At 33.8% G+C, this 24,409-nt stretch overlaps 1 protein-coding gene across 1 annotated transcript in view; it reads left to right on the top strand.

The window, feature by feature from the left end:
• TNKS (tankyrase, TRF1-interacting ankyrin-related ADP-ribose polymerase) overlaps positions 1-24,409 on the top strand; it is a 246,637-nt gene that overhangs the window by 166,600 nt on the left and 55,628 nt on the right. The window contains exons 8-12 of the mRNA XM_008574165.1: positions 353-539; positions 4,520-4,641; positions 6,140-6,231; positions 6,328-6,406; positions 20,171-20,342. Of these exons, the coding sequence (XP_008572387.1) occupies positions 353-539; positions 4,520-4,641; positions 6,140-6,231; positions 6,328-6,406; positions 20,171-20,342 (652 nt within the window). The remainder of the gene's footprint in view (positions 1-352; positions 540-4,519; positions 4,642-6,139; positions 6,232-6,327; positions 6,407-20,170; positions 20,343-24,409) is intronic.

Genomic DNA, 24,409 nt, shown 5'->3' with positions numbered 1-24,409 from the left:
TTTTTTTTTTTTTTTGACTGGTAAGGGGATTGCAACCCTTGGCATGGTGTGGTCCGCACCACGCTCAGCCAGTGAGCACACCGGCCATCCCTATATAGGATCTGAACCCTCGGCCTCGGCACTACTAGCGCCGTATTCTCCCGAGTGAGCCAAGGGGCCGGCCCTGCCTTAATATTTTTAAAACAACATTCAACTTAATTTAAACTTTTTAAAATCTGCAATTAAAGAAATTAAAATGCTTATTTATATTTTAAAAAGTAATAACTGAAATTTACAGTGAAGTAAATGTCTTCTGAGTTTTATTTGATCTAGTGAAATGATTAGTGACCTAAAACTTTTTTTCTCAATTCAGCATGGTGCTTGTGTTAATGCTATGGATCTCTGGCAATTTACTCCACTACATGAGGCTGCTTCCAAGAATCGTGTGGAAGTCTGCTCTTTGTTACTCAGCCATGGTGCTGATCCTACATTAGTCAACTGCCATGGCAAAAGTGCTGTGGATATGGCTCCAACACCTGAGCTCCGGGAGAGGTTGACTTGTATGTATTTATATCCTAAAATCAATATCACTTTTTATAAATTGGAATATCTCATTTCTGTTTAGGTATTAGGGCTAGTGTTCTCTCTAACTTCCTTTTTTTCTTACAAGTGCACTAGTTTATAATCTTCACTACTAATTATATACTTTTTCTTTATGATCCTATAGGAATCTTTATATACACACACTATCTATATATTTTGTGTTTATTCAAGCCTAATTCTAATTCATACATTGAGGCTCCTTTTTTTTCTTAAAGCTAATGAGGATTAGTCAATCAACAACCATTTATTGAATACTTACTATGTGCCATGCAATAGGAATACAGTGTACAGACCAGAAAAAAAAAATCTCTGAGCCCTTAGAGCTTATATTCTTGTGCCATTGATAATAGATGATAACTAACATTATTGAGTGCTCACTAAGATTCATATTATCTTTTAATACTATTTTTCCACGAATGTTTTGAAGTACCCTCATATTCCCCAAACCCTACAAAGTTGCACAATCATGTTTTTATTATGTGTGTTATGGCCCAAGTATAATCACTTGCCCAGATTTAAGTGAGATATTTTTTATGATTTGGTGGAGGTAATCTTCTCGAATACTGATACATATTACTTATATATGTACGCATATTTTAAAAATAAACTTTGTGTTTTAGAATAGTTTTAGATACACAGAAAATTGATGAAGTTAATAAAGAGAGATTTCTTATGCCCTATACCCAGTTTCTCCTGTTAACTTTTTCCATTAGTATGGTACGTTCAATTACTAAGCCAATATTGTTACATTATTAACTAAAGTTCATAGTCTATTCAGATTTCCTTAGTTTTTGCCTAAAGTCCTTTTCTTGTTCCAGGTTTTTGTTCAGGATACCACATTACATATAATTGTCATATCAAATTCTGATATATATTTAATTCTACATGTGGGCATTTCAGGTTTATATCAAGTTATGTGACACCTACCTAATTTTTAACTTGTCCCATGGTCTGTATTCTCTTAAATTTAGGATCCTAAGAATCAGATAACACCTAAGAAAATCTTTGCTAAGTGATAACTTAAGGAAAAGTCATAGTCAAAATAATGGTAACACCATTTATGTGTAAACAGGTTTTAAACAAGTTTGTGTTAAAACAGGAAGAATTACCTGCAATTTCGATTATGTTTAAATGGAAATTTAAATTTATTTTGGTATTCAAACAAGTTACATGTACTAGATTACAGGCCAAAGCAAACCAGATTATAACTGGGCAAATGTCTTTGTAATGAATCCTTTTAGAAGTTCATTTATTCAGTCCTACCCAAGTGACTCTTGCCATGTGTTATCTTGCGTTATATAGTTCGGTTTTCTATATGTATATTCTATCTTCCTAATGAAATTTAAATTCTTAGGGAGAAAAACCTTCAGTTTTATTTTTCTTTGTCTTTACATCTATGCAGTTCCTTGTTAAGCTAATAAAAGTTTGTGATGGTATTTGTGTTGGGGACTACATCACTACCTATCCTCAACATAACACAGCGCATTGTGTATACAGTGTGCTCAGTAAGTTTACTGAATCAAATTCGACTCAACTCAAAACTTATTTTATCTTTTTCTAATTTCTTTTTTTTAGTTTATTCACTGGCTTGGCTTTATTCCTATGTCATAAATTTGACTTTTTTTTCAACTATTTTGCAAAGTTTGAGTATTATGTTTTTACGTTGTATTTTATAGACATTAAAATTTAACCTAAATTTGTATAATTTTATAAAATAAGCAGTTCCCTGATTAGAGAACTTGTCAACCTTGTCAATATCTCCTTCATTTTATTAAATAAGATTGTACCAAGGAATTATCTAAAGAAAAGGATTTAACAAAACTGAACCTTCTCTAACTGCAGTTTTCATCATCATGTCCACTGCTAGACATTCACAATAATAGAATTATTTTAAAAGAAATTATATCACAAACAAAAACAATATTTTGAACATGATCAGGGTTGCATTTTCATTACTCACATTTTTTTTTCCTGCTTTTTCTTGTCTGTCTTTGTATTTGTTGTTTTTATGAAGCCAAATGAACAAGATATTGTGGGTTTCATTCTTGTTTGCAAGCGTGTTTAGAAAGAAAATCTTATGTATTTTATAAATACTAAGTTTTCAGGGTAAGTTTGAGTAATTTGCAGTTTATCATGTTCTTTTTAACTACTTAACTTCCTTGAAGTTTTAAAAACAAGCCTCTGTATATAACCTTTGCATTTAGAAATTTAGGATAATTATGTCATTGATAGATTTTTCATTCTGTGGTTTGTTTTTGTTATTTTTAATATTAAGTATTCCTCAAAATATTTTTAATTTGAAAATCAATTTGAGCAGAAATCTTTACTTTTTTTCTGAAGAACAAAGGTAAGAATGTTTTTCTTATTATTTTTTGAGAAAATATCATACTGTTTAATTGCATTATTGCATCATAATTTCTTAATTTTCTTAGTAATGCAGTTTTATTGTTTGTGTTTTTCAAAAATTCGTTCACCTTTCCTGAACATAAAGGAGTAACTGGAAGGGTAGAACTGCTGTTATCACTTTGATATTCATAGAATATTTGTCATTAGAAAAAAAGCCATTATGATTTTTATTCAGCTTAGATTTTTCTGGACTGATGACCTCAGCAAAACTGTGCTTTCTTCTCAACATCAATCCATCACTTTCTTTTGAATCCTCCTCCTTATTTATAGGAGTTTATAATTCTCTCACTTCATTTGTCCCTAATTTTGTCATTAAAATTAAAATCTAGAGTTTTGTTATTTAAATTTACTGATGTATTTTTTTCATTTGACCTTGGCTTTTTACTTCCAAAGTTTCAAAGTCCAACTTTGAGGAATTTAGCAATGATAAATAACTACTAAATAAGAGTTTATGTAAAAGACTTTTTTTACTGAGCCTGCCATGACTTATTTTGTAAGTATTCAGCGTTCGTGTGATAAGTATTTATTGAGTACCTACTATATGCCAAGCACTGTGGTAGGTAATGAGACTACCATAGCAAATACGACAGCGTGATACTCATCACTAGAGTAATAAGTCTAAATGCAAGTGCTGTGGACCTCATGAGCAGTTCTAACTCAATAGTGGGGAAGGTCAACAAGACCGATCCAGAGTATTTAAACTGAGATCTTGAATGATGAATAGTAGTTAATAAGGCATGTGTGTATATGCCCATGTGTCTGTGTGTTTGTTTCTCTTTGTCTTCTGAGGGAGAGAGGGGACCCTCAGAAAAGAAGAGAAAGGAAAAGAGAAAGAATACAGTACCATGCACATGTAAAGGCCTGAAATCTGAGAGGGTCTGAAGATGTTACATAATATTTTAGGTCATATATCACTTGCATCTTTCTAGAATGATTTCAGCTTTTTGTTAATAAGTGGCTATATCAAAATGCCAATCAAATTTGTAATATAAAAAGTAAGACTACATGTTCTTAATAAATAAGAATATTGGATTCTTATTTATGTAATTCATTTAGATACAGTTATTTAAAAGAATCTCTTACCGGCTTATAAAAATAATAAATAAAATGTTAATTGTTCTTTGAAAAATTTTGAAACTTTGGAACTTCTCCCATATTTCAGTTCTTTCCTTCTCTGTGTTGGTATAGCTATAAAGTATTACAGTGTACGAGTTCCCAAATAATTTAACTGGTCTCCTTTTGATGGACATTTAGGTTGTCTGTTTTAAAACTTTGCTGCAGTAAGCATCTTTGTATGTGATCTTTATGAACTCTGAGTACATGAAACAGTCTTATTTCAGATCATATGTATTTCAAAATCTTTTATTACTCTACACCTTCTTCATTTGCATTTTATCATATTGTCATTGCTGCTGTTGCTAAAAAAGAGAAATATATAAAATTTAATAATTTTCCTACTTATTTATAATCATGCTGAAGATTTTTAATAAATTCTGAGCCTTTTTTATGTCAACCATTATTTCATTGACAGATGAATTTAAAGGTCATTCTTTACTACAAGCAGCCAGAGAAGCAGACCTAGCCAAAGTTAAAAAAACACTTGCTTTGGAAATAATTAATTTCAAACAGCCACAGTCTCATGAAACAGCACTGGTAAGATTTTATTGTTAATCCATTCCTTGGGTTTATAATGATAGTATAAGCACAAAATATGATTTTCATTAGAAGCCTTAAAGTATCTGAAATGCCAAAATTTTTCACTTTGCTGTTAGTTGCACTGATTTTTAAATTTGGTCCAGGGGATGATTTTTTTCATGGATGAGAGAGTATACATTTGCTTAACCTTGATTTGAGGATTATTTTACCTTTGTCTTTACCCAACCTTATTATAGCACATCTGTTTGTGACCAGTGCTTTCATAAAATACAAGATATGATTTTCCCGATAGAATCTTCTTTTTCCTGTGTTTGCTAGATAAACCCTATATTTCTTTTCTGTAGAAGATTAAAGTGTTTTCAGAGATACTTACATCATCCTTTTGAGCAATTGTATTCAAAGAACTGATTACATTTATGCCAGAAAAATGGTTAAGATTATGAATTTTTTGTTCTATCCTGCACAAATTGTCCTCAAAACTATTCATGTTTTGGGCCAGCCCGGTGGCGCACTGGATAAGTGTGCCGCTTGGGAAGCGTGGCGGCGCTCCCGCCCGAGGGTTCGGATCCCACATACAGACCGGTTCCCGCTCACTGGCTGAGCGAGGCGCGGGGGCAGCACCTAGGGTTGCGATCCCGTTGCCGGTCCCCGGTCCGGTACGGGGGCAACACTGAGGGTTGCAATCCGTTGCCGGACACGGAAAAAGACAAAAAAAAAAAAACAAACAAAAAAAAACTATTCATGTTTTTTCTTCTAATGCACTTTCAGAAAGATTAGTTTATTTCCTTTGTCATTGAGCACATTAAGGCTCAGGTATAGAGCTGGTTGGTGTTTGCTCCTGAATTCAGAATTTAAGCATATGTGATACCTGTATCACAGACCTCTAAATATGCTTCAGTTAACAATTTTACACATACCTTCCACAAAAAGGTCAAATTTTAGTCAATATCTGCTGAAAATAACATTAAAAGATTCACCAAACTGTAATGAACCAATTGTACCTGCACTTAAGTATATGTGTCTCAAACTAGGATTCAGATACATTCAAGCTACATGGCATTATGCTAGGAGATACTCAAAGCCACAAATAAAACTGACCTGCTCTTTTGGAGTATTCATTTTCTTCCGTTGTTAGTAGTCTTTGTCTTTTAAATTTTAATACAAGCTTTAATATAAAATGGAACAGAATACAAAAGTTGTAGAAATATTAAACTAAAATTTCTGAGTATTTTGTTCTCTAAACTGCTTTAATTCTAACACTATCTTACCTAGGCATATAAGCTTATTCTCCTTTAGTACCTCTGTGGAAGAGTCTGAGAAATATTGACTTGTGGCTGATAGCCGATTGAAAGATTGAATAATTTAGAGATTGCTATAGGTATATGCTGATACTCTTTGAGATAATGTTCTAAATAGTTAGCAAATGCTATTTAACTCAGAAATCTATTTTTAAATAGAAGTTTGTTTTATTAACTTAGTTTTATTTACTTTATAGCACTGTGCTGTGGCATCTCTGCATCCCAAACGAAAACAAGTGACAGAATTGTTACTTAGAAAAGGAGCAAATGTTAATGAAAAAAATAAAGAGTAAGTGTAATTGCAGAAGGAGTTGTTCAATTCTTAAAGAGAAAATGCCATAAAAGTTAGAGAGGAAATTACCTTTTCCTTTTCTCCTTTCCATAGTTTCATGACTCCCCTGCACGTTGCAGCAGAAAGAGCTCATAATGATGTCATGGAAGTTCTCCATAAGCATGGAGCAAAGGTACAGTACACCTGAAATAAAGTGCCAAACTCAGCATTGAGCATTGAACTTATTTTTCTGAGGAAATTAATTTTATAAAGGACTGTTAGCATGTATTTCTATTCATAGATTCTCCTTTAAAGCTGATTTAAATCTTATTTCTAATAAAAAATAATTACCTGTATTTCTTTGTCTTTTACTGTAAAGGACATAAAGCAATAAATGTTGCTATAGTCATTTGAAATAGATTTCAACTTATATTATTTTAAGTTAATACTATATTGATATATTTTGATAGTTAATATTTTAATGATAGTTTATCAGAAAGTAGTTTATGTAAATGACAGTCAAAATAGCTCTACTTATTTTAAAGAAATTGTACATTTCTTTGAATTGGCAATGATAATTTTCTCAAATAATCTGTACACTAAAGAAATATGAAGTTTTTAATAGCTGTTTTTATTGTCATTATCTGAATGGCATGAGCTGAAATTCTAAATCACTTCAGAGAGGAAGGAACCAAACTGGTTGTTTTTCAGAGGTGACTTGACCTTTCAAATTTTTAAATCCTCAAGCACGTATATTTTAAAGCAGTAGTCTCCAAAGTAGGGTGCAGACACCTCGTCCCGCATATAATTTGAATGTCATTGGGTACAGGAAAAATTTTAGAATTTTAATTCATAATCTTTTCCCTTAAGAATAAGAAAATTAAGATTTACTAATATTTAATGCATAGATTGGTGCTGGCACCCTCATTAGGTTCCATGTGTCATCCAGTCTCAGTCATATCAGATAGCAAGCTTTCCTGAGAAAGAACTGGACTTTCGTCATAGGAAAGGGTTTACATGTAGTGGCAGACTCACCCAGCTGTTCACTTTCAGCATCTTGTGACAGTGTACTTGACATGTGTCCAAATGAGTGGATTTATGGATATTATCCACAATGGTAGAACTTTTTATAAATATCACACTTGATAATCAGAGGGAGTCACTATGGCAATCCTTTATAGCATAAAGTGGTTATCTAGCTATTTCATGAAATAATATTTTAAGGAGTTACCATACTTAGTAGTTGTGCTTTTTTTTTTTTAATTGAAAATACGAGTTCAAAATTTGCTGCTAGTTCTGTTATAACAAATGACTATTACTTGGATGTAGGTAATTTTTTAAAAAGAAACACAATCAGACCCTTAAAGGTAAAAGTTACTTTTTTGGGAAGGGCAGCTGGTCAGTATGGGGATTTGAGCCCTGACCTTGGTGTTACAAAAAAGCTACATGTTTTAGAGTGAAGGAGAAAGTAATTGCTTCTCAAAAGAAACTTTAAAAATAAAGAGAATGTTTTAAAAATAGATTTTTTAGAAAATTTTCATTGTTCTGTGATTTTGCTGCAAAATAACCATAAATGTATCACCCAGCCATCATATCTACATAATTTTAAAAACTGAGAACAGAATTTTCTGACCTGTTTAACAGTCCTTCTTAATTTGTGTTTAGAAACATTAAACACATTTTAAAACATTAAATGCAGCACCTCCTAATAACTTTTCAAAAACATCAGGAAAGATGGAATTTTACTAGAAGAATTTCAATTAAAACTTTAGCATAATTAGTAAATCACATTTAAAATAATTATTGTGATTTAGTAGGCATGTTTATCAATGAATTTCTTCTATTGGCTTTGCATATTGGTGTGAAATCTTTACAGCTAATACAGCTGTTAGAACCAGTGATCAAAAATGAATTTATAATCAGACCCAAAAATCCCTCCTTCACAATTCTTATAAGATTTTTTTTAATGTTTAAGTTAGAGCTGAAGATATTTTGTACCATTAGTAATTAAAATTTTTTTTAATTTTAATTCTTTTGTCTCATTCCCATCCTTTGTAATTTCTCTCTGTTTGTATGTTTTATATATATTTTAACATATTGGTATAGCACCACTTGGTTATAATTTACAAATGAACATGTAAACATTTGAGAGGGTTCTCAAAACAGTTTTTTACTCATAAGATACATGATCCAAAAATTTGTATATCACTGCTTTAAAAGGATGTTTGATGTTTTGAATTAAAAAATCAAGATGAGCTGGAATAAAAGAGAACAGAGTTCTTGAAAAATTATGAATAATGTCCTTTATTTTGGGAAAATAATATCTATATATTGTCTCCCATGAGTCATTTTATTTCATAAAGTTTCAATGAAAAAATAACATTACCTTATAACCTGTCCTAGTCAGCATTACTTTAGTTCTGTGGTTGTCAGTCTTTATCTGCCCTTCATGAGCACAATACATTCTCATTAATAAAGTCTTAGTTTACAGTAGGGCATGTATAATTGTAAACACCATGCCAGTGATGTGGAATGACTTCTAGACTACTATATCCTCCCTAGTCTCTCTACTATAGTTCAATTAAATTGAGAACTCTTGTTTTTAGGCACTTTAAAAGAGAAGAAAATTATATTTAATTATTTATGAACCAATAGATATCATTTGCCATCAATAAATATCAAATGCCACATCAACTCCCATTCACTCATTTCCTGGTTCCAAGGCAGGATGCTATTCCTCCCTTCAGGATCTGATGCTTAATGTGTCACTAAAACCTCCCTGTAAAAAACCCACTTAGCTACTGTTGGACCCCAGTTTTTGCCTGCTTATCATTTTCTTTCTTGGGAACTCAAGGTTTCTATATGATATTCAGGCAACTCATGGTTTCCGTTTGATTCTAGAAGCACCTTTTGAACAAGCAGCACCACCCCTTAATTAGGATTCAGCCCTCTTAACACTGCTTCCACCACCCTCCTGCCTTGGTTACCCTCCTCTTGATGAGTCAATTTCTCTGGCTAAGGTAGAAAAATGTGGGAGGGAGACCTAATTACCATTAACTAATTTGTCTTACTTAGATAGAACTTAGTGATGTTTTTATGTCAAAACATTCTTTTGCCCAAAGCTTGGTGAAAAATACAAAGTTCAGGTTTTTTGTGCATGTTAAACTAAATACACTGCCTGTGTAAACTAGACAGGCATGCTTTTGAGTTTAGAATCCTCTCCTTTCTAGTTTTGTGACCTTGGACTATATTTCCCTGAGCCTCATATGACTCATCAGTGAAAAAAACCTCCCCTACAGTTTGGGGGGCTTTTATTTTTTGTAAATAATCAAATGAGCTAATGTATATAAGTATGTAGCACACAGACAATGCTTTGATTACTAGTGAGTATGAGCATTTTTTCCACATTTGTCTTTTCAAGCACACATGTATTCATACTGTGTATTTCTCTTTCATTATTCAAATTTTTGTACAAGACTTGTATATCTAATCCCTTTATAATTAGTTGTGATTCACTAACTCAACAAATATCGACATGCTAAATGATCGACTCTGTGTGGTAGATAGATACTGTGGAAGATACCAGTTTGGAAGTTAATGCAGTTACCAAACTTGAATCTAATCCTGAATCAGTTTAGTGGCCTAGCAACAAAGGAAGAGAAAGATGAAAGCCACTTATGAAGGAATGATTGCATTTCTTGGAAATGTATTAGGTGTTAGAATGAACTTAGAAAATGAAAGTACAATTAATGGAAGATGAACGTACAATTAATGGAAATAAGAAAGCTAGAGAGAAATACTGGATTCCTGTGCCTTGATAATGATTTTATACTTGGACTTGATATTATAGAGGGACACTTAGGTAAAACCAGCAGTTGGAAATATAGCACTAGAGTATGAAAGATTGTTTTGGATTAGAAAAGTCTACTGGGGAGCCACTGACATAGGGATCGTACATTGTGGAAGTGGTAGGGTCCCTGGTAGAGAAAGCATAGACAGATAAGTTGAGGGTTAAAGCTAAACACCTTTCAGGATTACCTGTGCTTACAGAGCAGTAGTGGGAAGAGAAAACTGAAAGGTCGCTCACAGTGTCTCCCAAGTGCAATGGGACTATGAGGAAGGAGCAGCAGATAATCAGTGTCACAGAGAGAAATCAAGGCAAACAAAGGCATTTAAGTTGGCAGTTATTATTGAGAAGTTTGCTAGCTTTTGAGGGAGACCTTCTAGAGAGATAAAGTAAACGTTTGTATCAGTTAGGGTCTTGGCACTAAATAGCACACTAAAAGTAGGTAATCTGATGAAATTTTAATAAAGGAAAATATATACAAAGGTGTGGACAAGGTTTAAGGAAGTCAGTAAGGAATGAGGTAGTACTGGCAGTAAGGGGGAGATATTATCTTTGTCCTCGAGGGGCGTGGGAATGGGGAGAGGGTAGCTGTGGAGAAGGTCATCTAACAGCAATTGTAGCCTTCCATAGAGGGATATGTCTTATCTATAGTCTCCACTTCCCCACTGCCCACCATCTCCCAGTGCCTCCTACTGCCAAATCCAACAAAACGTTGAAGACCAAGTGAGCCTGTTGATATGGTCCACGCAAGTGATTTTCCCAGTACACAGAGCAGGGTCGAGAATGGATATGGATCTTGAGGGGCAAACAGGCAATATTCAGTAAAAGGTTAGAATACAGATTGCTGTTAAGGAAAACAGGGTTATAAGAAAATGGAGGTATTAAAACAACTCATTTGAAAAATCCGCTTCTACTAGGTACTTCTGTACCTTAAAAAAGTTAATAATTCTATTTGTCTTCCCCCTGCTTTCCAAGATTACTATAAAGCCTAAGTAGGAAAGACATGAAGATTTTATCCTTTATGCAGCAGGGCTTTTTTCCTTTATTATTATTCTACCCTGGCATTCTGCATTCTATCACTAATAAATTGTCTGCTGTCATTATTAAGGAGAACTTATGCCCCAACTGCATATGATATTATTATTACTTTAAAACAAGAAGCTTAATTCAAAAGGACTTTTTTTCATATATAAAGCACTGCTATTTAGTCATTAGTGCACATCTGTTAAATGTGTGGATCATGAAGGAATGTTTTGATCATATGTCTTAATTTGACAGATTTATTTATATTGTAAGAAGATACTGAGACAATAGTAACTGATATCAAATGGGTTTACTTCTCACATTGAGAAATGATCACAAGTCTTTGCTTATTTGGGGGGAATGTATTAACTCATTATAAGAGTTTTATTAATGCAATTCTAGAGGTAGATTGGTAAGTAGATTCTGTTAGCTCAAAGGTATTAAAGTGCTTTTAAAGATATTGTAGAACTTAAGTGTCTTTTACAGTGCAAGTAATATCTAAGGTTTGATCATATCAAAATAAAGTCCAAAGGGGCCATGTCTCAAGAGACATTTTAGTGACCAGTAACAAACCAACTGAATCTATATTAAGCACAAATGGAAATCTATCTTATACTTATATAAAAGTATGTTTATTACTTGTGTGAGATAACTGTGGTTATCCCCCAGGAATAATCTGTAGAATAGCTGAGATTTGCAAAAGACCAGAAAAAGGAATTTGGAACTGTTAGGTACCTTGGCCGCCATTCTCTTTGTCTCACCTCCACCCACCCCTCACTTGATGTTTCTCTTTTTCAGAGATTGCATGATTTCTTTTTTCTCTGCTAGTCTTTGTTCATCTGCTGTATCCTTTTTTCTACAGACTGTATTATTCTGTTTTATTTCTCTATGGCCTAAATATGCAACCCCTACTTTATTATTTTTTTTCTTTATATATATATTTTTGTATCTTTTTTTATTATTATTAATTTTTTTCATAGCCCCTACTTTATATGTCCTTGACTTAGAAGTATACCACATGCAGCAGACACTCTCTTCCAAGTCTTGGGGATGAGAAAGGGAGACTATGAATCAGACTTTCACTTGTTCAGCATGGCCACTGGATTGGCACCCTCTAGTCTAATCAGCTATGCTCAGTTTGTTATTTCTCAGGGCATGTGAGCAAGGTTAGTGCAAGAAATAACGCCAGGAAACTATACCATTATAATATTTGTATATACCTCTTTTCATGGAACTTAATAATTTCTTTTAATATTCCATATGAATTTTGAAGGCTTACAAATAATACACTCAAGTTCAGCTATTAAACAGAAATCAAGTTCCATTCTCTGTAACGAGCTCACAACACATTAAAGGATTAAAAACCTTTTAAAGTAGAATATTGATTAGTGTATCAGAATTCTAGTTAAGAATTAAATTTGTGGTCATTTATCTCTTTTATTCCTCATAGTATGTGTTTTAATTATATATGCACCACTGAGGATAAGGATGACCTACAAATACCTATAAAAACTTTAGAATCAGATAAAATGAATTGATCATTTTCAGTATTAAGCAATTCTATAAACACTGGCATTTTTTTTCAAATTTCCAGGGAAAGAGGAATGCTAGATATTGGTTAAATAGAGAATATTTTCATAGTCCCTAATGTTTATTCAATATACAGAATAGTATGTTGCAAATAGTAGTATTCTTTATCACTAGAATTTAATAATTTGCTGCTCTTGTGAGTCATTCACTTACCAACCATTTTTTAACATCCACATATATAAGGCATCATGTCCATACTATCGAGATATATAAAGTTTGAATTTGGCCAAGATCCTTTTCTTAAGGAACTTAAGTAGGATTTCAGGTAGGAATACCCAGGGACTCTGTATATAAAAATAGGCAAAATGCAAAGTACCTATTTTAAATAAGGACTGAGAATTAGGAAAAGAGTTTGTTAAACAGTCAGAAGTTATGATTAGTCCAAAAGGTACATAAAAGGGAAATAATAAAAATCTGAGAAGATATGTTAGAGCAAGGTCTTGGTATTCTCAATTAGATAATTTAAACTTTGGTGTCATAACACTTGGAGGGATGTTGGAGATTTTTTTAATAGGCCAGGTGTGTGAGCAGAATTCAGCATTAGGTTGAAAGATACTTCCTAGGAAATTACTTAACCACTTACAGAAATGTAGACTCAAAGTATATATATAGTAGCTGGTATAATCATTTAGCAATAGACAACAAAATTAGCTATTTAAAGTTTTTGTAGTGAGAATTGACATTGAGATAATGTTTCTTACCTCCAAGCTAAAACACTTTTAATCTGCCTGTTAACTGCTCCCTAGATTATAGTCTCTGTCCACCAGGACATGAACCTGTTTCAGGTTCCTATCTTTTGTTCTCTGTTATAGATTTGCTCATACCTGCTAATATTTTTTTTTATTGTTCACCTTCACTTTCAGTGTCCTGGTTTGAGGGGAAAAAAATACAGTGTCACTCTAAAGGAATACAGACTGTTTTCAACTTTTAAGTTTTCAGTTGAGGCATATACACGTTCACAGTTAAAGTAATAATGTGAGTTATCAGTAAGTACCTAAGTACAGATGTCACAGAACAGTTTGTGATTAATTACCAAAGGAGTGATATGAACAATGATAGCTTTAAGTCTAGGAGAGGGAGATGAACACAGCCTCAAGGGTAGCTGTCTGAGACTAAGCTATTCATATTGATTAGAATTTGAAGGATTTCCCTCAGCCATTTCCTTGTGGTCTGCTTGCTGGTTTCTAAAACTGTTTTGTCATTTTTGAATCATAATTTTGTGTGTGTGTGGTGTGTGTGTGTGTGTGACTAGTAAGGGGATCGTAACCCTTGGCGTGGTGTCGCCTGCACCGCGCTCAGCCAGTGAGCGCCCCAGCCATCCCTATATAGGATCCAAACCTGCGGCCTCGGCACTCCCAGCGACACTGCGCTCCCAGCACCGCACTCTCCCGAGTGAGCCACAGGGTCGGCCCTGAATCATAATTTTATGTCTTATACATTTCAGTCTGGATGTCATTGTGCTTTTATATCATTTTAGTCAATTATCCATCTTTAGGGAAATCATTTTTGCTACTCAGAAATAGGGCCGGCCCGTGGCTCACTCGGCAGAGTGTGGTGCTGATAACAGCAAGGCCAAGGGTTCGGATCCCTATATAGGCATGGCTGGTTAGATCACTTGGGAGAGCGTGGTGCTGACAACACCAAGTCAAGGGTTAAGATCCCTTTACCAGTCATCTTTAAAAAAAAAAGAGAAAGAGAGAGAGATAAAGATACATACTTAAGATTGCAATCTCTAGATACAAGAAAAAGGGGAAATATGTGTTGTCTCCAAAACTGCCAGACATCTGTTACTCTTCTCAGACCTTCTTAATGTATAGCTAAAGCCAGTCCTAACTGTTTAATTACCACAGCTGAGGTGTCACATTAATTGTAGCATTTTTCTTATTTGAGGCGGTTTCTGTACCTTAGTGAAAATAATCTCTTTAGTGCTGAATGTTAAGCACTTTTGGTGATATCCTTTGTCATATCCCTGTGGTGGAGATTGTGATAAACGGGAATAGAAAGAAATGGGTCCAAAAGGACTTGATCAGAAAAATTGATTTAACACTCCCAAATTTCTTTGATAAATAGTATGTTGTTGGTTCCATATAATGCATATTAAGAATTAAAGCTGTGTCTCTTTAAAATATGGGGAACAAATCAATGCTGGTGTATATAAAATACAGTCTGTCTTAGGTTGAAAACTCAAAAAGGACTTTTAGACAGCAATATACTCATATATATACCTATTTAATTTAAAAGTTCTTAGAAGAATTCTTGTGAGTGACAATCTTACTTATTTGGTTAGTTCAGCTTGATTAACCATTTTGGCACTTAGTTATATGTATAATACTAGATGAAATTTTCTAGTTTGTTCATTCGTTTAAGAGTTTGACTGTTTTTTTAATTCATTTTTTAAAACTGACACATTAATTGTATGTCTTTATGGGGTACAGAGTTATATTTCAATATATGTATACAGTGTGTGATGGTCAAATCAGGGTAATTGGCATATGTATTATCCCAAAACCTTATCATTTCTTTGTGATGAGAAGATTTGAGCTCCTCTCTTCTGGCTGGTTGAGAAGATACAAAAAGTTATTGTTAATTGTAAATGCATAGCAGTACTACAGACCACTAGCACTTATTTTTTCCTGTCTAGCTGTGATTTTGTATCCATTAACTAACCTCTCTTTATCCATCCCCTATTCCCAGTCTTTAGTAACTACAACTCTACTAAAAGTTTGATTCTTATACATAGAGTATTTCGAATATTGTCAAGTCTAAGTTTTTTGCCCAAGTGAAAGGTTATCAATGTTTGAGATCAGAATTGTCAATGCCAAGGGTACAGAAAAGTGTCATTTCCGAGGCATGATTTTCTAGCTCATGATCATATTCTATACTTTCAGTTTGGCCTTTCTTTTCGGTGTTTCCAGTATTGACATTGTGGATAACACACACAGGTCATTTAATCTCCTCCTCTATTTTCCCGTCAATAGCGTGTGTAAGTATTATTTGCCATTTAGGTAACTTATAAAATAGTAGAAATTAGTGTAATAAATACAAACTTATGAGAACCTCCTTTAAATAATTACATCATCCCCCAAATACCACACTTCTTCACTGTGAATCTGAATTAGAGCAATATGTTAAATAAAGTGGGGGAGGCAGGGCAGTGATCTATAGTCATATGATAGCTTCTGCTGCTGTTTATAAATATATGTATATATAACTTACTTTAGAAGACAAGCACATGTTTGCACTTCTGTGCTTTGAACCACTTCAGAATAGATGGAGAAAAACATTAGGTTGACCACTTTTTAAAGAGCTCTGATTATATCCCATGACTGATCAAAGAATAAGTAAAGGTTGAACATTAAGGGTGTTGATAAAGCTAAATATATGAGGAAATTAAGGACTTTAATTGTTTATTTGTTTCAGTTTTGAAGCAATGTTTTAAAGGTCTTTAATGTCTCAAGCAGAGAGTTGATTTCCCATACAGTAATCATTTTCCCCCTTCTTTGCTACAGAACAGGGGTCAGCAAACATTTTCTTAGAAGGCCAGGTAACAACTAGGCTTTGTGAGCCAGAAGACAAAATTAAGGAATTTATATAGGTACTTATGCAGCCATTTAAAGTATAATTATTTAAAATGTAAAATCATTCTTAGCTCACAGGCAGTAAGAAACAGACAGCTGGTTGGAACAAGTCATAGCTCTCCAACTTATTCTGTAGAACTCTGTCTCGTTCAGGTATGGGAGACCATTTGCTTCGGGGAGGCTGGCTCTGGTAATCTCCAAATTCTCCTTGCTAGAGACTGATGTAAGCATAGGTTCAGGAAATATTTCTGGCCCCAGACATAAGGGGAAGTTTGTTGGGAAAGGTTTCTTCTCTTTTAAAATAAATGTGTGAAACTTCCCTTTTGGCCTCGATTGTGTGGAAATGATGCCCAGAGCTGCTGCAGTTGTCTTTGGACCACAGAGGGATAAGCCTGGAGTCCTAAGATTGGGGGATCTGAGGAATAATCCTTCCTCACAAAAACCCTTACAGAATGTCTGCTTAATATTTTCCCTGTTTTCCATCGTTGTCCTTTCTGAGTGGGTTGAGCAGAGTATCACCAAATTGTTGTGGTTTTGTTATTCTATTTATCTCTGTGGAATGAGTACTTTTATTACATTACTCACTGATACTTGTCTGTGACTTCTTGTAGTGCTCCAGCTTTGTTGTCTGATAAAGCACTCCACAGAGAGTTTGAAGGAAGAATTAGTGTTCTTTCACAATAAAAAAAATATGCATTGGGCCGGCCCTGTGGCGCACTCGGGAGAGTGCAGTGCTGGGAGTGCAGTGGCGCTCCCTCCACGGGTTCGGATCCTATATAGGGGTGGCCTGTGGGCTCACTGGCTGAGCGCGGTGCAGCCGGTCACAAAAAAGACAAAATATATATATATATATATGTGCATTTACTGAAACAGAATTTTATGTTACACTGGTCTGTCTTATACTTTATTTAAGAGTTTTTGTTTTCTGAAATAGAAGTGCACAGTACTGCATACAGGAATGAGTACATGCCTGATGTGTACGAACTATAGGAATGAAAACTTAAAGCTTCAGTATACAATCAGGTTTTTACATTTCTAGAGTTGTCAATCAGTCCTCATCAGGTGGTTGGAATTTTTTTCACCTAAGTATAAAAAATTCCTTTTATAAATTAATTCTAATAATTATTTATACATTATTCTGTTTCTCATTCCTTCAGAAGACATTTACGACGCTCCAGCTATATCCTAGACATTTTTGTTTCTTGGGAGTAGGGGTCAAGGAAAGAGTAACATTTAAGACCATGTCATGGTCATTGCTCTTAAGTAGCTTACAATTTACAGATAGCATCTAGCACAGAACCTCATATTAGTAAGTATTCAGCAAATGTTAGTTGCATTTCTTCCTTATGGGACTTCTCAGGAGGTGAACAACTTCGTTCTAAATTTGGCAGGTATATTCTAGGGGAAGGAATGTGAAGCTGAGAGAATACCATAATAAAGAAGTGAAAATGCAGAGCGTAGAATGGAGCTTTACTCAGGACTACACCCTCCAAAATGGAGAGAGAGAGAGGAACAAGAAAAATTAATTTAAATAGTATCAGTGAGAGGCAAGTTTTGCCCACTGTTTCATTCACTCTTTGAGTACGTGCTCCAGAGTGAGTAAGAGATGGGAGAAATGAATGTGCTGTTTTCTATATTTCACTCAGTTTCACCATACATATTTATGAAGAGAATCTCTTCTGACAGAGTGTGTTTTTGTGAGTTTTCTTTTTTCCCTTTTTTTTTGTTGCAACTGGTACAGGGATCTGAACCCTTAACCTTGGTGTTATAACACTGTGCTCTAACCAACTGAGCTAACCAGTCAGCCCACATAGTTTGTTTCTCATGTTTAAAGACACTGTATGTACTTTATCTGGTATTTTTTTTAAGACACTGGAGGTAAAATTGGCTAGTGTTGGATTTACTGAGAAACTTTGTTTCTACCATGACATTTGGCTAAGGTGTTTTCAAGGATAATCTTGAAAAAGGCAAATTGTACCTTTTTTGTGTGTGTGTGTGTGACCGGTAAGGGAATCATAACCTTTGGCTTGGTGTCGTCCGCACCGCACTTGGCCAGTGAGCACACAGGCCATCCCTATATAGGATCCGAACCCGCGGCCTCGACGCTCCCAGCGCTGCACTCTCCCGAGTGGGCCACAGGGTCGGCCCCAAATTGTACCTTTTGCAATGACTTTAGAAACTAACACTTTTATGAAATAGGGTTCCAATGTAGTCTAATAAAGCTAGTGCATAGCGGGCCTATCAGATTGTGATGGAAAGTGATGGTAGAAAGGAAAATGGCATAGGAGTAAATTATGGTTGGTTTTAAATGATATACTGAGGGATTTGAAGACACTGAAGAGTCATTAATTTGAGCTGAGTAATTACTTGGTAATATCTGTATTTTAGAGGAATAATTCTCAAACCATTTTCCCATGATTTAATAAGTTAGATTGGGGGTTTCCGTTACTATAATTGAATAATTTAGCATGTTTCTTACCTAATTTCCAGAAAAATGTTAGAATTAGATTTGAATGTTTGCAATTTTAGGTTTTTCTTCTATGATGGACGAAGTAACAAAGAAATATTTGTAGAAAAACTCAAGAAGTTTAGTTTTGGCCCCTTATATTTTTCATTGATAAATGCTCATGGCTGTGCTTTTATGTTGTTATATATAAGCAGTCATTTTTCTGCTGGCAAATGTGATAGAATTAAATATGTTGGTATTTCATGGTGAGTTTTGTGAAAGAACATTAAGAATTTACATGAACCCTTACCTGAACAGATGTGATAGCCTTACTGGTAATGATGAAAGACTGGAGACAGGAAGATCAATTGTTTTAAGTCCTTTCTTTTCTTAACGTAGTATTTGGTAGGTGTGCACAAATATTTTGAATAGCCGAGCAGCATATATTTGCGAATTTACTATGTGCCCTTAGCGGGAGATTTCTAGAGGACTCAGAAAACCTATACAAGTATAATGCAGTTCATATTCTCAACAACCTTATTTCAACTTGATAAACAAAAACTATTCCAATGTTTTAATTTATAAGATAGTTAAGTGCTAAATTGACATAGGTGTTTAGGAAGGACGTAGTCATTGAGGCTTCAAGTAATCAGGGAGATTTCTTAGAGAAGAGGAGACTTGCACTGGAGCTCATAATCCAGAAAGGCAGAAAGAAGGTTTTCTCTGAAAGAAGCAGCATGTACAATGAACATGGACTTTGGTCTGACTGGAGTAGAGGGTGTTTATTGGGACATCATAGAAGATAGGTTAAGGTCAGTTAGGTTTGCCCAAATTATGTACATGATCCCAAAGTTTAATGTTGTAAGCAGTCTTAAAACTAGCTACATTATTCTTCTTCCTGTATAACTCTTCAAGGTTTTAGAAATGGAACGTTTGAACCCTCAATCATTTTTTTTCATTTAAATGTGTTTGTAATTCGATTAGAATATCTCTCATAATTAGGTATTTCCTAAAATTAGACAAGAAATATAATCAACTACTTTAACAGTCTTTGCTTATATATTCTGTTGTCTTTATATTCCAGAGACAAATTTGGTAAAGCCCATTCATTTAAAAGTATTTGTGATGACATCTTTGGTGTGGCAAGCAGTGAATACGAGATGAGAATTCCTGCCCTCACAGACCTTACATTCTAGTTGTCGAGGGGAGTGGCAGGGAGTGGAGAGTGGTGGGCAGGAAGATGGTCATTCAGGGAAGTGGGGGGTATGTCGTAATTTTCAGTAAGGTGGTCAGAGAAGGGTAAGTAAGAAGATATTTCTTTAGAGCTAGTGAGCAAAAGTTAATAAAGAATACCTCTGGCATTTTTCTAAAAGCTTTGAGGACTGATATTTCTCATAAGAATTTATTTGCTATGGCGTAAAAGGGAACAAAAATAGATGTTCAATTCCATGTGCCCACCTAATGATTTTTCAGATGAATGCACTGGACACCCTTGGTCAAACTGCTTTGCATAGAGCTGCACTAGCAGGTCACCTGCAGACCTGCCGCCTCCTGCTGAGTTATGGCTCTGATCCCTCCATCATCTCCTTACAAGGCTTTACAGCAGCGCAAATGGGAAATGAAGCAGTGCAGCAGATTCTGAGTGGTGAGTTAATAGATAAACAGCGCATTTTACGCTTTCTCTTGCATTTCTACTGAAATACACATTCAAACTTTGCACCATTTTTTTCAAGTAGCTCTTTGGAATGTCTGGTTTGCCTGAATTTTTTTTCATGCCTTTCCTTGCTTACAGTTTGGCCTGTGGCCTTCCCAGCCTCCTTTTCATGGTAGGTGAGGTAGGTGTCCTAAGAAGGAGGGAAATACACATTTTAGGTATTTTTAGTTTTAAATTGAAAATCTGACTCATAGGTGTAATTAGATTAAAGGTGACTTAAAACTCATACAAATAGTGTGCAATTGTGATAGCTCTAAAATCTATCATATAGAGAAAATTACAAATCATTCATATGGTAATGACCTTTAATTAATTGTTCTTATATGTGTAATATACTGACCTGCTTTCTGTAATTCTTAACTTCATTGCACTGTTATGTGCAAATTATCTTGTCTTTTCTTGGTTTAAATATAATTATAAAATATCGCTGGATGTTACAGTATCTGCTTAGTGCTGCGTTAGATATTTTAACTATTTAGTTTATTAAGAGAGATCAAATATAAAACTAACATGAAAATAATCTATCTTCCTAAGTATCAAAATTAGAGGAAATGACACAGTGTACTTACTGAAAAATGATGCTGTAGATAAAAAAGAAATTTAGTATAATTGGCTCTTTCCCCATCCTTTCACTTTTGTCTGTGAATTATATCTGCTATAGAGTGACATAACAAACTGGAAGAGTAAAATGTAGAAAGCTACAGACTAGGAGTCAGAAGTCCTGGTTACTTTTTCCTACCTATAGTACAGTAGTCCTTAACTCTGTCAGGCGCAGTGCCTCCTTTTTATAATGGATATTTTATGACATCCCCTTTACTATCCAGAAATGGAATAAATAATATGACCTAATTATACAGATACATTTTTAAAAATCTATATAAAATACCCTAACTGTAATATAAAGGGAAAATGGCAGTAAGTTACAATAAAATAATTTATAATTATTATCTTGGGCTTCGGCATGACTACACTAGAAGACAAAAATTGACCCCACAAATTTCTAAGGGGTCCCCAAGAAGTATAGTCCAGTTGAGAATCTCTGCTGTACACTGAAACAGGGAACCTACCAAAGCTAATAAGAGATCGTGATATGTGTGTATCGTTAGACCTGTATCAGAGCTAAACAGCCTCTTACAACTAATTGTGCAACACTCTGAAAACTATTGATTAGGATTTATTTTCCTCATGCTAGTTCATCCTTAGATGATCCTTAGGTACTTCCTTATATCATTTTACTTCAGTCTTAGGTGGTAATCTTTAGACAGTGAAGGAAAACTTTTCTATCTTGGGCACATTCACTATCAAAATGAATATGATCTTTCTGAAGGGATAAAATTTCCTATTGTAGGATTTCAAGCTTGAACTATTAAAAACATCACTTTTACTTCCTGTTTCTACAGAGTAGTGGAACGTTTGCTTAAAGAAGACATTACTCCTTGATTAGGAAGTAAAATTCTAATAACTTCTAAAAGTCATGATTTTTGTTTAAACATCTTAGGTTTTTTTCTTAAATTTTTACTAAGAATCATTTTATACTGAATTTTAAGTTAGTTTCTATAAGTTGTAAGCGTAAATCAGACAAACATATAGCTGTTACATCAAAATTTCTAGTAAATTACTATACATAATCTTTATAGATAATTAACAAAATGGGGAAGAAAGGATTAATAAATCAAGCAAATTAGATTCATATAATGCTTTAAAAATGTGTTCTATATGAGTGCAGTTGGAATATATAACTTCTGTTGAAAGATAAAATTTAATACTGTTTCATAAAAAATATTTTTCAATTGTTTTGATAATTCTGCTTTAAAAATTGATTGTAAAACAAGACATTACATAGGTAATTAAATACATAATTTAGAACATGACAGAGCTTTTTTGTTTACTTCCTCATATTCTTTATCAATCTGAAAAGATAAGTAAAGATAGAAATATATTGTAAAGTCTTGGCCTTCCAAAGTTTTTTTTTTTTTTTTAAATGGGATATAATTTTTAAACTAACATTTCTACCAGGAACTTGTGTCTCTAATATGGTAGCCACTAACCACCTGTGACTGCTGAGTACCTGAAATGTGGCTAGTGAGACTGATGACAAATTTTCAGTGCACTCGCTGAACTTTTCAATTACACCTACATTTGTTAATCCAATTCCAGGGTAGATCTATAATGACTCCTGAAAGAATGCATAATTTATATAGGGTGTATTGTAATATAGTAAGTTATTAGGATTCTTTTCTGGATAACATTTTAAAGATTCGTTTAAGTATACCTATTAATACCAGGTTTGAGATTCACTTTAGAAACCTGCACTTTTAGCTCCCAAGTTCGTAGTTGCCAGAAGTTTACATTAATGAAGTTTTCATTGTAAACTGCTGGCAATATTTATATCAAAATTAATGTCAGAGTAAAGAAAACAAAATAAGCAGCTTTTTATGAATCAGCATTTTAAAATATCATTTCAGAAGATTTCACTTCTTTTTCTAGATCTGCTTTCTTTAGACCTACTCTGTCCAATATGGTAGCCACTAGCGACGTGGCTACATTTAAATTAATTAAAACTAAATAAAATTGAAAATTTGTCATTAGTCTTACTAGCCACATTTCTGGTACTTAATAGTTACAGGTGGCTAGTGGCTATCATATTAGCACAGATAAGGTATATTTCCAGCATTGCAGACAGTTCTTTTGGACAGCACTTTTAGTCTAGATCTTGACCTGAATTCTTCTGATTGTATATCTCAGTGTGGGATAAACATTACTTTGATCTAATCATTTACACAAGTAAGCATGTATGGACTTATGACAGCTAAATTAAACATCAAAATCCCAATTTATGGTGGCACATTGAAATTAGCCAAGACCTGTTGCCAGTTCAGTAGTCTAATACTAACCAAAGAACTATTCTATACGAGATTTTTTTAAAAACAGCAAATTACCTTTAAGCCTTTAAAACTTTAGTTTTTTTTATTTTATTTTATTTTTTAATTCTGGTGAGCCAGAATGAGATTGGAGAAAAAATTAGAAGCCCATCTCCAGTCTTTTCCCTTTCTTAACTCCATTTTTTATATTCTTTCTTTTAATTATGCATTACTTTATACAAAGTTCCTGGGAGATATATATATATACACACTATATTCTTTCTTTTAATTATGCATTACTTTATACAAAGTTCCTGGGAGATATATATATATATATATATATATATACACACACACACACACACATACATACACACACATCCTTTCAGCTAATACTTTGTTCATATTGTTTCTGTTGTAGTCTATTCTAAACCTTTTTAAAATTGATAATAGATGCAGAACCCTACAATTTGTGTAGTAATTAATCATTATCTTTTAACTTCTTTACTTTGTACCCTTTCACCAGAATTAAGAATTCCTTTCTCATAGTTCTCAGAGCATTCTAATATTTTCATAAAACTTTTTGCTTGATTGGAAAATTATACTCTTTATTAGTCAGTCTGGTTCAAGTTAGGTATGCCAGTTTCAAATAGTTCTTAGAATTTAAAAATTCAGCCATATTAATTATAACCCTCAAATGCTAGAATCTAAAATTATCCAGAGTTCTACATACATAAACAATTGTCTTTTTATTTTGTCGAAATGATAAACTAAAAATACTGCCTAGAGATATCCACAGGATGTTTCAGTGAGTTTTATCAACTGCCAGATCACTGTCACAGAGACATAATATACACGCAGTGACTTTCTCACATGTAAATGCAGTAATGTACATGTATGGTTAGAGTGGAGACAAATGAGACATAAAAGAACAGAATAACGGCAGCCAAAGAAAGAGCTAAGATTTGACGTACACATTGACCCCAATATAAAGCGGCATGGAAATCAACTCAGTATGTGCTTTTTGAATATTCTCTATATGAAAAGGAATATAGAGATGAGTAAGATCTGGTGCCTTTCTTCAACAGTTCCACAAACTAACAAATGTAATATAACTCTTCCTTTTAAAAAAGAATA

This window comes from Galeopterus variegatus, unplaced genomic scaffold (assembly GCF_000696425.1).
Source record: "Galeopterus variegatus unplaced genomic scaffold, G_variegatus-3.0.2 Scaffold1005, whole genome shotgun sequence".
NCBI lineage: Eukaryota > Metazoa > Chordata > Mammalia > Dermoptera > Cynocephalidae > Galeopterus > Galeopterus variegatus.
This window is presented reverse-complemented; position numbering and strand designations above follow the sequence as displayed.